This window comes from Salmo salar, chromosome 11, assembly GCF_965601325.2.
Source record: "Salmo salar chromosome 11, fSalSal1, whole genome shotgun sequence".
NCBI lineage: Eukaryota > Metazoa > Chordata > Actinopteri > Salmoniformes > Salmonidae > Salmo > Salmo salar.
Genome location: NC_138301.1, coordinates 42105910 through 42120385, shown reverse-complemented (window position 1 = coordinate 42120385; position 14476 = coordinate 42105910). Strand labels below are relative to the sequence as shown.

Below are 14476 nucleotides of genomic sequence, written 5' to 3'. Positions count from 1 at the left end.
GCTGGCTTTTATTTATTTTTTTACTTGAGTAGCATGAGTACTCAGTCTAAGGGTACACAGGCCTAATAAAGACCATTAGAAAAGGCGATTAACAAAGAGGAAAGTCTGTAATTAGCACTCATAAAGATAGGATATTTTTTTCAAACAGTTACTGTTTAGTAGCTTAGTTGCTAGTGGATCTGAATCTGAGAAATGTCCTATAGCTTTGTGTATGGGATGGCAGGGCTGGTTTCCACGGGAGTTGGTTGTCACAGTGCTGTGTTAAAATCCGTGCGTTGCTGTGAATTGATGACAAACTTTCAGACGAGGACAAACATGGACCTGTTGATGTTCATGCTACAGTTGAAGTGAGAAGTTTACATACACTTAGGTTGGTGTCATTAAAACTTGTTTATCAACCACTCCACAAATTTCTTGTTAACAAACTATAGTTTTGGCAAGTCGGTTAAGACATCTTCTTTGTGCATGACACAAGTAATTGTTCCAACAATTGTTTACAGACAGATTATTTCACTTATAATTCACTGTATCACAATTCCAGTGGGTCAGAAGTTTACATACACTAAGTTGACTGTGCCTTTAAACAGCTTGAAAAATTCCAGAAAATGATGTCATGGCTTTAGAAGCCTCTGATAGGCTAATTGACATCTTTGAGTCAATTGGAGGTGTACCTGTGAATGGGTTTCAAGGCATACGTTCAAACTCAGTACCTCTTTGCTTGACATCATGGGAAAATCAAAAGAAATCAACCAAGACCTCAGAAAACAATTGTAGACCTCCACAAGTCTGGTTTATCCTTGGGAGCAATTTCCAAACGCCTGATGGTACCACGTTCGTCGATACAAACAATAATTCGCAAGTATAAACACCATGGGACCACGCAGCGTCATACCACTCAGGAAGGAGACGCGTTCTATCTCCTAGAGATTAACGTACTTTGGTTCGAATAGTGCAAATCAATCCCAGAACAACAGCAAAGGACCTTGTGAAGATGCTGGAGGAAACGGGTACAAAAGTATCTATATCCACAGTAAAACGAGTCCTATATTGACATAACCTGAAAGTCCGCTCAGCAAGGAAGAAGCCACTGCTCCAAAACCGCCATAAAAAAAGCCAGACTGCAGTTTGCAACTGCACATGGGGACAAAGATCGAACTTTCTGGAGAAATGTTCTCTGGTCTGATGAAACAAAAATAGAACTGTTTGGCCATAATGACCATCGTTATGTTTGGAGGAAAAAGGGGGAGGCTTGCAATCCAAAGAACACCATCCCAACCGTGAAGCACGGAGGTGGCAGCATCGTGTTGTGGTGGTGCTTTGCTGCAGGAGGGACTGGTGCACTTCACAAAATAGATGGCATCATAAAGAAGTAAAATGATGTGGATATATTGAAGCAACATCTCAAGAAATCAGTCAGGAAGTTAAAGCTTGGTCGCAAATGGGTCTTCCAAATGGACAATGACCCAAGCATACTTCCAAAGTTGTGGCAAAATGGCTTAAGAACAACAAAGTCAAGGTATTGGAGTGGCCATCTCAAAGCCCTGACCTCAATCCTATAGAGAATTTGTGTGCAGAACTGAAAAAGCATGTGCTGGCAAGGAGGCCTACAAACCTGACTTAGTTACACCAGCTCTGTCAGGAGGAATGGGCCAAAATTCACCCAACTTATTGTGGGAAGCTTGTGGAAGCCTACCTGAAATGTTTGACCCAAGTTAAACAATTTAAAGGCAATGCTACCAAATACTAATTGAGTGTATGTAAACTTCTGACCCACTGGGAATGTGATGAAATAAATTAAATCTGAAATAAATCATTCTCTCTACTATTATTCTAACATTTCATATTCTTAAAATAAAGTGGTGATCGTGACTGACCTAAGACAGGGGATTTTTACTAGGATTAAATGTCAGGAATTGTGAAAAACTGAGTTTAAATGTATTTGGCTAAGGTGTATGTAAACTTCCGACTTCAACAGTATATGTTCTAAATCTTTGATGTTTTGGGGTTTCCATGAACTAAGCCGGTTGTTGTATAGAGTGAAGAAAGAGGCATGTACTGTAGGCTATATGATTCAGATGTTACACTTTATTAATAGATTCAGCTCGTTTCAAGACTTTTCAACAAAGAAGTTGTATGTATGTACAGAATGTGTCATTGCTATTATACATACAGTAAACAAACCATGAATAAACTGAGGCAAATTGAATAATATTACGAAGTATTGTTACATTTCATATTCTAATAAAAATCTTTTATATATTTCATGTAAGCTTATAAGATAAGTACTGTTATAATGATGTAAGAAAATGGCCGAAACACCAAGTAGGAAAACAGAGGCAAAGTGCTGCATAGCCTCTTGATTCCTTGAAAGAACATTCAGTATATCAATCATCTAACACTTACACTAGTGAGTCGTTTAATGGCAACAGAAAAGTCAAACCAAGATTTCAGAAGTTAGTCAGTGTTAATCTTCCAAATGTCAGAATCAATATCTTACATCTTCTCTGTGAAACATTTTCTTCAGGCTACTCCTTGAATTCCACTCCATTTTCTTGGCAAACTTGTAGACGCATCCAAAGAGATCAGGGAACATTGTCATCATGTCAACAGAATCCGCATCCTCAGTGCTTCAGAGAGAGAGAGACAAAATATTAAACCACCTTCAATGGTAAGAGAGTAAATAAAGTTAATGTACATGGTTTTAGACAAAACTATGAATATGTCTTACTAGTGCTCATGAAGGTTGCGTATGAAGCGCAACAAACCCAATGTGTTGTCAGGGTAGGCCTTCTTTTTACCATCCAACTTGTCCATCAACTCAGGCGGCATCTGTGTACACAAATAAATAACAGTAAGTGTGACTACTACTAGACTAGACACAACACTAGGATGAAGGTACAGGTAAATAACAGTAAGTGTGACTACTACTAGACACTACACTAGGATGAAGGTACAGGTAAATAACAGTAAGTGTGACTACTACTAGACACTACACTAGGATGAAGGTACAGGTAAATAACAGTAAGTGTGACTACTACTAGACACTACACTAGGATGAATGTACAGGTAAATAACAGTAAGTGTGACTACTACTAGACACTACACTAGGATGAATGTACAGGTAAATAACAGTAAGTGTGACTACTACTAGACACTACACTAGGATGAAGGTACAGGTAAATAACAGTAAGTGTGACTACTACTAGACACTACACTAGGATGAATGTACAGGTAAATAACAGTAAGTGTGACTACTACTAGACACTACACTAGGATGAATGTACAGGTAAATAACAGTAAGTGTGACTACTACTAGACACTACACTAGGATGAAGGTACAGGTAAATAACAGTAAGTGTGACTACTACTAGACACTACACTAGGATGAATGTACAGGTAAATAACAGTAAGTGTGACTACTACTAGACACTACACTAGGATGAAGGTACAGGTAAATAACAGTAAGTGTGACTACTACTAGACACTACACTAGGATGAATGTACAGGTAAATAACAGTAAGTGTGACTACTACTAGACACTACACTAGGATGAATGTACAGGTAAATAACAGTAAGTGTGACTACTACTAGACACTACACTAGGATGAATGTACAGGTAAATAACAGTAAGTGTGACTACTACTAGACACTACACTAGGATGAAGGTACAGGTAAATAACAGTAAGTGTGACTACTACTAGACACTACACTAGGATGAAGGTACAGGTAAATAACAGTAAGTGTGACTACTACTAGACTAGACACAACACTAGGATGAAGGTACAGGTAAATAACAGTAAGTGTGACTACTACTAGACACTACACTAGGATGAATGTACAGGTAAATAACAGTAAGTGTGACTACTACTAGACACTACACTAGGATGAAGGTACAGGTAAATAACAGTAAGTGTGACTACTACTAGACACTACACTAGGATGAAGGTACAGGTAAATAACAGTAAGTGTGACTACTACTAGACACTACACTAGGATGAAGGTACAGGTAAATAACAGTAAGTGTGACTACTACTAGACACTACACTAGGATGAAGGTACAGGTAAATAACAGTAAGTGTGACTACTACTAGACACTACACTAGGATGAAGGTACAGGTAAATAACAGTAAGTGTGACTACTACTAGACACTACACTAGGATGAATGTACAGGTAAATAACAGTAAGTGTGACTACTACTAGACACTACACTAGGATGAAGGTACAGGTAAATAACAGTAAGTGTGACTACTACTAGACACTACACTAGGATGAAGGTACAGGTAAATAACAGTAAGTGTGACTACTACTAGACACTACACTAGGATGAAGGTACAGGTAAATAACAGTAAGTGTGACTACTACTAGACACTACACTAGGATGAAGGTACAGGTAAATAACAGTAAGTGTGACTACTACTAGACACTACACTAGGATGAAGGTACAGGTAAATAACAGTAAGTGTGACTACTACTAGACACTACACTAGGATGAAGGTACAGGTAAATAACAGTAAGTGTGACTACTACTAGACACTACACTAGGATGAAGGTACAGGTAAATAACAGTAAGTGTGACTACTACTAGACACTACACTAGGATGAATGTACAGGTAAATAACAGTAAGTGTGACTACTACTAGACACTACACTAGGATGAAGGTACAGGTAAATAACAGTAAGTGTGACTACTACTAGACACTACACTAGGATGAAGGTACAGGTAAATAACAGTAAGTGTGACTACTACTAGACACTACACTAGGATGAAGGTACAGGTAAATAACAGTAAGTGTGACTACTACTAGACACTACACTAGGATGAAGGTACAGGTAAATAACAGTAAGTGTGACTACTACTAGACACTACACTAGGATGAAGGTACAGGTAAATAACAGTAAGTGTGACTACTACTAGACACTACACTAGGATGAAGGTCGGTACAGGTGGACACACTAGACACCCGGTGAAGTCGGTCGAGGGCTACTACTAGACACTACACTAGGATGAAGGTACAGGTAAATAACAGTAAGTGTGACTACTACTAGACACTACACTAGGATGAAGTCGGTACAGGTGGACACACTAGACACCCGGTGAAGGTCGGTCGAGGGCTACTACTAGACACTACACTAGGATGAATGTACAGGTAAATAACAGTAAGTGTGACTACTACTAGACACTACACTAGGATGAAGGTACAGGTAAATAACAGTAAGTGTGACTACTACTAGACACTACACTAGGATGAATGTACAGGTAAATAACAGTAAGTGTGACTACTACTAGACACTACACTAGGATGAAGGTACAGGTAAATAACAGTAAGTGTGACTACTACTAGACACTACACTAGGATGAATGTACAGGTAAATAACAGTAAGTGTGACTACTACTAGACACTACACTAGGATGAATGTACAGGTAAATAACAGTAAGTGTGACTACTACTAGACACTACACTAGGATGAATGTACAGGTAAATAACAGTAAGTGTGACTACTACTAGACACTACACTAGGATGAATGTACAGGTAAAGAAAATGGATAAAATGGCGTCTTACTCACCTTGGACTTCCAGTTTGTGAAGGACCTCCCCTCAGCACACTGGTCCAAAGCATGAAGGAGTCTTGGGTCTGATTTGCGACAGTTCTCTGCTTCCTTCTCGTTACCAATTTTTCGTAAGTACTCCACTCTCCTGAAAAACAACAGTGTACCTTTAAATGCATTCAACTGGGTCAGTGTCAAACAGCGATCACATTTCCACTGGGATAAATCGTTGTTAGAATTGAGCATTGCAACCCGTTCGACAATGTCACGCTTTGTCCTCATTGCTCTGGGACCAAACCAACGTTTATGAACTTCAATGGTTAAAACCTGAACCCATTAAAAAAGGTAAATGTCCACTGGAAAAAGTAAATCACTAATCTTAACTAACCTTCTAATTGACAAGTGTTAGCACTGCTCCTCACCTCTCTTCTGCCCAGAAGTATGGGTGGGCCAGCGTGTCCTCCACTGTAGGTCTCTTCTCTGGCTCTTCATTGATCATCCACTCAATGAGGTCCCTGGTCACCTCATCATCAACATGTTCCAGTGTGTACTTCCCTTGAAAAATGTTCATTTCACAATGGATGCCTTTGCCAAATGGATGATGTCCACCAGAGATGATGTAATACATTAACATCCCAGCCACCTGAAAAGTATATAATAATAATTTATAATGTATTACATTTCTATAGCGCTTTTGATAACAATCTCAAAGAGCTTCAATAGCAAAAAACAAACAACCAATACATCATCATGAGTAGCCTAGCTATAGTTAGCTAGGTCAACCAATACATCATCATGAGTAGCCTAGCTGTAGTTAGCTAGGTCAACCAATACATCATCATGAGTAGCCTAGCTATAGTTAGCTAGGTCAACCAATAGAGGCCGAGTCTTTGAGGACATGCATCCTCCAAAGATAGAGAGGGACAGTTCATGGCTTGATCAGAAGGTGGAGGAAGTGTCTGGTGACGATCTTGTAGAGGGCTACTCTGGGAACCAGCAGGTGTCATGTCGCCACTGGACTTCTCCTCCTTCACAACATAGAATAGTATACATTCTAACCAAGTATGCTGACTTATTTAAAATTGAAAACTAACCTGAATATCGGTGCTTCTCTTATATCCGATCCCACTGTCTTCATCTAAAGTTTCTCTGGCCTTCCAACATTTTGTTCCTGCACTGATTGTGTATAGAGTTGTTTGTCCCATGTTCAATTGTCGACTTATACCGAAATCGGCTAATCTCGCTCTGCCTGTAACATCTGAAAAGAAGATCATATAAAATGTACCATTGAAACATAGGTTAATAAACAACACATCAAATTAATATTTCTTTAGCCCAGATTTCTGTTGACTCACTACACGGTCTGGTCTTACCTATTAAAACATTCTGGGGTTTGATATCCCGGTGCAGAATTTTTGTGTTTAGACTATGGAGAACGCTTAGACTGCAGAGCACCTCGTGCACTATTTTCTTCAGGACAGGGGTTTTGTCCTCTGGTAGGTGGTCTTTGATGTATTCATCAAGGGTGTATTCACAGAGCTGAAGAACAAGGTAACCAAAGTGCTCGTCCTCTGCAAAGTCCACATATCTCACAATGCAGAGACTATCCAGCTGAGGTAGTCGTAAAAAACCCTCTTCTCTCTTCAGATCTTGATAGTTTGACTTGAGCATTCTCTTCACGGCTACCTCAGTACCATCATCCTTCAAGCCCAGAAAGACTTCAGTTCCATCACTTCCTTTGGCTATTTGGAAATCTGGATGGACCACAAGATTGAGATTTCCCAATCTGTAAATCTTGCCTGCATCTATGTTGCTGAGTACCATCAACTGAGGCCTCCACCGCTCACTAACTTTGTGCCATTTCCGGGGTTTCAATTCATCGGTGGTGAAGGGAAATGGTTTAACACTGGAATGTTCACCATGTAAACCGGATTCTTCAACTGGAATTGATGAAGTATCAAGATCTGGCTTCTCAGTCATGTCAGGTGTACTTTTCTCTACCGACAACTCTTCCTGAATTGTTTTCTTCTTCTTCTTCTTCTTCTTCTTTGATAGATTCATTCCCTGCAATTGTTCAGTTGCATCTGTTGGTGGGACTGGACTTTGTAGGGACATATCTAATTTCCTCAGCTTTTCTTTCAGGTCTTCATCCATCTGCATTTCGGCAGTAACAAGTATTTTCTCCGGCACAGAGGTTATCCCTTGTGATGTGATAATCGCAGGTACACAATCGAAGGTGTACAGATCTGCAAGCAGACCAAAAGTTAAAACACCTAAGTTTGAGGTCTGAGGATTGGCGATATATGCTTGATCAGTGAATGAGATGATCCTCTTGCATAACTCCTCTACAAAAGGGAGGGTCCAGCCATGTTTGTGATTTGGAGTTTTCTGAGTAATCACATACAGTAGTCTGATAACTGAAATGTTGCGATTTAGTCCTTGAGGAGTAATTTTGGATTCAAGTATGAGGTATTTCAGAAGAGTGGGTATTACTAACAGTGACAGTCTAAGAGATATTTCTTTCATAATGTTAAAAACAGCTGTCAAGCAATTCACAACCATATCTTGTAAATGTTTGGGAATTTTAGGCAAACGATTGGTCGCCTCTTCAATGTAGAGATCAATTTTCTGAGATTCTCTCAGCCACTTTATGGATGCTTGAAGATACTGCTCCGCATTTGTTCCAGTGGCGTTAAAGGACATGTCATATAGTGTAAGATGATTCACAGGGTTCACCACCAGCATGTGTTTGCCATATTCATTGAAAACATCCTCCACTGATTTGAGTCCTATTGCACAAGAAAAATCATAAAAAATCTTCAATTTGACAAACTTCTCACTCTCTAAAGAGAATTTCTGAATCATGCTTGCTATCTTTTGGTCAATAGCGGGATGTGCTTTGAGATTTCTTTCAGCAAATGCTCCAGACATCATCAACTCTTTCACAATGTCTTCTCTGTCATTGTTTGCCGCCAGTTGAAGTGGAGTAAAGATCTGGATTGGTGTCCCTTCTGGATCTGCTTTTGCTGCGATTAATCTACTCACTACACTGACAGGAGCTTTTGACATTGCGGCATAATGCAAAGGAGCCCAACCATTTGCTGATTGCATGTTGGGGTTAGCATCTTCTTTCAGAAGAAATTTACAAATATTGTCATTTGTAAGTGCAACAGCAGCAATTAAAGGGGTAACATCATCATTCCAGTCAGCACAAGGGTACAGTCTATTCAAGTCCTTGCCGCCTCTGATCAATTTCTTTAGTTTCTCCAACTTTCTGTCAATAATGCATTTTATAATTGGATCCGTTTTCCTTGGAACCACAGGCCCCGTTGGTAATTGTAATTGGAACTGGATTTGACCTGGGACGATATTCATTCTTCAAACATCTGCTTCTACAGGTACAGTAGATCTGTGGGATGACATCTCTATTATTACCTATGTTAAAAGGTTAAGTCAGGTACAGTCATATAAACCTTGCTTAACCCTATTCTTGTTCATAACAATTGCAAAGACATTGGCAACGTTGTATTGTAGTCAACTTTGTTCTGAAGTTATCGGCGGCCATAGAGACAGATAAACATCTTGATTCTATGTTTAGTGGAGAACTTCTGCTTATAAAGTGATGCTGAAGGGCAAAAAAGCATCTAACTACCCAGTTAGCTGTTCTACTAGTGGTCTGAGAAAGTCGGTAAATAAGTGTTGGGAAACAGGTCTGAGATTTTACGATGTGACTACGAAGGTTCTAGCGATGAACTTAGCAAGATGCTTTTGGGAAACCAGGCCCTGGACAATAAATGAACACAATTTGAAGCGCAAATTACATTTCGAAAGACACCTTTTGCATGTGGAAATGTTATATAATTTTGTATAATCACCTTCAGGGTGAATAAACCATTGAAATTAAAAACAAAAAAATATGTTTTAAGTGAGAAGTAGGCATTGGTCCGAAGTCGAAACAGAAAATAAATTCACATGAGCATCACAATGCCTACTTCACCCATGCTCGACCAAGGTTTTCCAGCACACTGCTTTGACCTACTACAGTAGAAATTAGGTTAAATTGTACTTCAAACAATGTGTATGCAGGTTGCTTAGGAATCAAACCTTCTCAAACAGCCTAATTCATACTCTTCAGAGGAATATTGGATTTTACAGTGTCCTGCTATTAAAATAATGTACAGTGCATTCGGAAAGTATTCAGATCCCTTGACTTTTTCCACATTTTATTACGTTACAGCCTTGTTCTAAAATGGATTAAATCGTTTTTTCCCCCATCAATCTACACACAATAACCCATAATGACAAAGTAAAAACAGTTTAGACATTTTTGCAAATTTGTAAAAAAAAAAAAAACTTTAATATCACATTTACATAGGTATTCAGACCCTTTACTCAATCCTTTGTCGAAGCACCTTTGGCAGCGATTACAGCCTTGCGTCTTCTTGGGTATGACGCTACAAGCTTGGCACACTTGTATTTGGGGAGTTTCTCCCATTCTTCTCTTCTCTGCAGATCCTCTCAAGCTCTGTCAGGTTGGATGGGGAGCGTTGCGGCTTAACTATTTTCAGGTCTCTCCAGAGATGTTCGATCGGGTTCTAGTCCGGGCTCTGGCTGGGCCACTCAAGGACATTCAGAGACTTGTCCCAAAGTCACTCCTGCGTTGTCTTAGCTGTGTGCTTAGGGTCGTTGTCTTGTTGGAAGGTGAACCTTTGCCCCAGTCTGAGGTCCTGAGCGCTCTGGAACAGATTTTCATCAAGGATCTCTCTGCGCTTTGCTCCGTTTATCTGTCCCTCAATCCTGACTAGTCTCACAGTCCCTGCCGCTGAAAAACATTCCCACAGCATGATGCTGCCACCACAATGCTTCACCGGATGGATGGTGCCAGGTTTCCTCCAGATGTGCTGCTTGGCATTCAGGCCAAAGAGTTCAATCTTGGTTTCATCAGACCAGAGAATCTTGTTTCTCTTGGTCTGGGAGTCCTTTAGGTGCCTTTTGACAAACTCCAAGCAGGCTGTCATTTGCCTTTTACTGATGAGTGGCTTCCATCTGGCCACTCTACCATAAAGGCCTGATTGGTGGAGTGCTGCAGAGATGGTTGTCCTTCTGGAAGGTTCTCCCATCTCTACAGAGGAACTCTGGAGCTCTGTCAGAGTGACCATCGGGTTCTTGGTCACCTTCCTGACCAAGGTCCTTCTCCCCGGATTGCTCAGTTAGGCTGGGCGTTCAGCTCGAGGTAGAGTTTTGGTGATTCCAAACTGCTTCCATTTAAGAATGATGGAGGCCACTGTATTCTTGCGGACCTTCAATGCTACAGACATGTTTTGGTACCTTTCCCCAGATCTGTGCCTCGACAGAATCCTGTCTCGGAGCTCTACGGAAAATGTATTTGACCTAATGGCTTGGTTTTTGCTCTGACATGCACTGTCAACTGTGGGACCTTATATAGACAGGTGTGTGCCTTTCCAAATCATGTCCAATCAATTGAATGTACCTCAGGTAAAACATGTCAAACATGTAAAGTGTGGTGTACCGCAGGGCAGCTCTCTAGGCCCTCAACTCTTTTCTATTTTTACCAATGACCTGCCACTGGCATTAAACAAAGCATGTGTGCCCGTGTATGCTGATGATTCAACCATATATGCATCAGCAACTACAGCTAATGAAGTCACTGAAACCCTTAACAAACAGTTGCAGTCTGTTTTGGAATGGGTAGCCAGTAATAAACTGGTCCTGAACATCTCTAAAACTAAGAGCATTGTATTAGACCTCAGCTGAATCTGGTAATGAATGGTGTGGCTGTTGAACAAGTTGAGGAGACTAAATTACTTGGTGTTACCTTAGATTGTAAACTGTCATAGTCAAAACATATAGATTCAATGGTTGCAAAGATGGGGAGAGGTCTAGCCGTAATAAAGAGATGCTCTGCTTTTTTGACGCCACACTCCAAAAAGCAAGTTCTGCAGACTCTAGTTTTGTCTAATCTTGATTATTGTCCAGTCCTGTGGTCCAGTGCTGCAAGGAAATACCTAGTTAAGCTGCAGCTGGCCCAGAACAGAACGGCACGTTTTGCTCTTAATTGTAATCAGAGGGCTGATATCAATACTATGCATGCCAGTCTCTCTTGGCTAAGAGTTGAGGAGAGACTGACTGCATCACTTCTTCTTTTTATAAGAAAATCCCAAATTGTTTGCATAGTCAACTTACACACAGCTCTGACACACACACTTATCCCACCAGACATGCCACCAGGGGTCTTTTCATAGTCCCCAAATCCAGAACAATTTCAAGAAAAGGTACAGTATTATATAGAGCCCTTATTGCATGGAACTTCCTACCATCTCATATAAACAGCAAACCTGGTTTCAAAAAACAGATAAATCAACACCTCGCGGCACAACGCCTCTCCCCTATTTGACCTAGATAGTTTGTGTGTATGCATTGATATGTAGGCTACGTGTGCCTTTTTAAAAATGTATGTAGTTCTGTCCTTGAGCTGTTCTTGTCAAATGATGTTCTGTATTATGTCATTCTGTATTATGTTTCATGTTTTGTGTGGATCCCAGGGAGAGTAGCTGCTTCCTTTGCAACAGCTAATGGGGATCCGAATAAAATACAAAACACCAAAATCAAGTTGTAGAAACATATCAAGGATGATCAATGGAAACAGGATGCAGCTGAGCTCAGTTTTGAGTCTCATGGCAAAGGATCTGAATACTTATTTAAATAAGGTTTTCCTTTTTCTTGTTGTAATTGTGCCAAAAACAATTAACCCTGTTTTCGCTTTGTCATTGTGGGATTTTGTGTGTAGATTTATGAGGGTAAAAAATGATTTCATACATTTTAAAATAAGGCTCAGTCTGTATCTTAACAAAATGTGGAAAAAGTCAACACCTGCTTTTTCCATGACAGACTGACCAGGTGAATCCAGGTAAAAGCTTAATGACTATACCGAAATCGGCTAATCTTACTCTTTTGAGAGTGTTATCGAACCCACAAATGCTGATGCTCCAGATACTCAACTAGTCTAAAGAAGGCCAGTTATATTGCTTCTTTAATCAGAACAACAGTTTTCAGCTGTGCTAACATAATTGCAAAAGGGTTTTCTAATGATCAATTAGCCTTTTAAAATTATAAACTTGGATTAGCTAACACAACGTGCCATTGGAACACAGGACTGATGGTTGATAATGGGCCTCTGTACACCTATGTAGATATTCCATTAAAAATCTTCCCTTTCCAGCTACTATAGTCATTTACAACATTAACAATGTCTACACTGTATTTCTATATATAACATAAATTCGATGTTATTTTAATGGACAAAAAAATTTGCTTTTCTTTCAAAAACAAGGACATTTCTAAGTGACCCCAAACGTTTGAACGTTAGTGTATCTATAATTATATAATTATAACTAAACTATTAGAATGGACATTCAAGTCAATTTTCTGTGATGTACCCATTGGAGGTAAAAGCTGAGAATTCTGGATTTAGTAAAATGTCAACTACAAACTGTATTCAGTTTGTCTAATAATATGGCAGTGGGAAACATTTTATTGAATTGCTTACTTAATGTATTGTTGATCAGGTGTGAAGTAGCAACAAGAATGGAAATCAATGATGTCTGGAAAGAAATAAGCAGAAATTAAAATAAATGCATATTTTGTTGTTGTAAGATTAACATAGCTATGTAATGTGTATTAGAACTACTTTAAAAGCACCACCTTCCAATGTCTACGTGGCATGGTTTGACACTCCTTGTCAGTGCTGCTGAAGCAGGCCACTCCTTATGACCTTCGCTCCTCTATAAAAAACAAATACCAGGGCTACTTTAAAGATAACATAAAAGCACATTACATTCAGCTAAATGTGGGGTACATTTACTCTGAAAAACATTTAGGCCTACATCTGCTATAACAAAATAAATTGTGGACATCAGTATAAGTAATTTGAAATTATTGATCAATTTAGCCAATAAATATTCAGTAGGTGAAATTATGAAACCCTGCCCTTAAATAAATGTAAGACACTTTTCTACATAATATCAGCAGAGGCATTTGACATATAGCAACATATTATACGCAATATCCTAAAAGCATAATAGATAATAGATGTCCTCTATGTTGCAATATCATTTGGTTACGATGAAAGCATCACTTTCCATCATTTATGGAAGTTACGCTCTCTATATTACGACTTTGATCAGCAATATTTACAATCCAATAAAGTGATAGATGACAGGATAATCTAACAAGACAGGGAAAATGATATCCTATTAAGCATTAGCAAATGTAAATGATAGTTAAATGTTACTTCCATTTGGTCATTGTGATAATAAGACCAACCACACCTGCTAGTCAGGTGACTGTGTTACAGGAATTGAAACTCTGATGTCTAATGGAAACTTTGATAGTCAAAGATGTGAAAAGTATGATCTTATGTTAGCGTTAGAAATGTAAACGATAAGGTTACTTACATTTTGTCATCGTGATATCGGCACCAACTTGCTTGAGGAAGTGTCCACAGACTATAGAAAAACTCAACCACACCTCTTCATCATTTGACTGTGTTTCAGGAAATGAAACTGAAACAGATGGTCTTCCCTGCCTGGTTCCTTCTTTATCACAAATCTTTCACCTACTATGTTTTGAGACTTCACTAAATACACTTGATCAGTTCTGTAAATATGTATCTCCTAATATGAAAAGTGTGTGTCCACATTTTTTTTACATTTTCAGAAACGTTGCTTTCTATGCTAGGAATAAAGTCTCTATTTGCATTTGTCATTAAAAAAACAACACTTTGGCCCCAGTAAAATGTGCAGATGTAGCAAAATAGGTAGGTAGTCATCGAGCAGCTTCACCTTGAACAATACTCTATAGAGGTAAACGTGTGTAACTGTAGTTATTATTAGAAAGTATCAACCTCT

General features: G+C 39.2%; 1 protein-coding gene across 5 annotated transcripts; it reads right to left on the bottom strand.

Annotated features, from left to right (window-relative positions):
• Positions 1-2065: 2065 nt before the first annotated feature.
• Positions 2066-14149, bottom strand: LOC106591064 (uncharacterized). 5 transcript variants are annotated; one of them, XM_014182247.3, is made up of 9 exons: positions 14024-14144; positions 13272-13351; positions 13117-13171; positions 6923-8958; positions 6644-6807; positions 5972-6192; positions 5568-5697; positions 2729-2829; positions 2066-2627 (listed from the first exon to the last, which is right to left on the bottom strand). In XM_014182247.3, the coding sequence occupies exons 4-9, from the start codon at positions 8922-8924 to the stop codon at positions 2486-2488; spliced, it is 2760 nt and encodes a 919-aa protein (XP_014037722.3). In that variant the 5' UTR covers positions 8925-8958; positions 13117-13171; positions 13272-13351; positions 14024-14144; the 3' UTR covers positions 2066-2485. The 5 variants fall into 5 exon arrangements, with proteins under 5 accessions (XP_014037722.3, XP_014037724.2, XP_014037721.3 ...); XM_014182249.3 differs by lacking the exon at positions 6923-8958 and having other exon boundaries at positions 14024-14132; XM_014182246.3 differs by lacking the exons at positions 13117-13171; positions 13272-13351 and having other exon boundaries at positions 14024-14149.
• Between the last annotated feature and the right edge of the window lie 327 nt (positions 14150-14476).

Bases quoted from the DNA above. Each gene is read 5' to 3' on its own strand.
- LOC106591064 (XM_014182246.3), bottom strand. From the start codon at position 8,924: ATGAATATCGTCCCAGGTCAAATCCAGTTCCAATTACAATTACCAACG. The intron at 6,193-6,643 runs GTTAGTTTTCAA...TATACTTTTCAG, and splicing joins AGAGAAGCACCGATATTCAG to GTGGCTGGGATGTTAATGTA. The intron at 5,698-5,971 runs GTGAGGAGCAGT...GTTGTTTTTCAG, and splicing joins TACTTCTGGGCAGAAGAGAG to GAGAGTGGAGTACTTACGAA.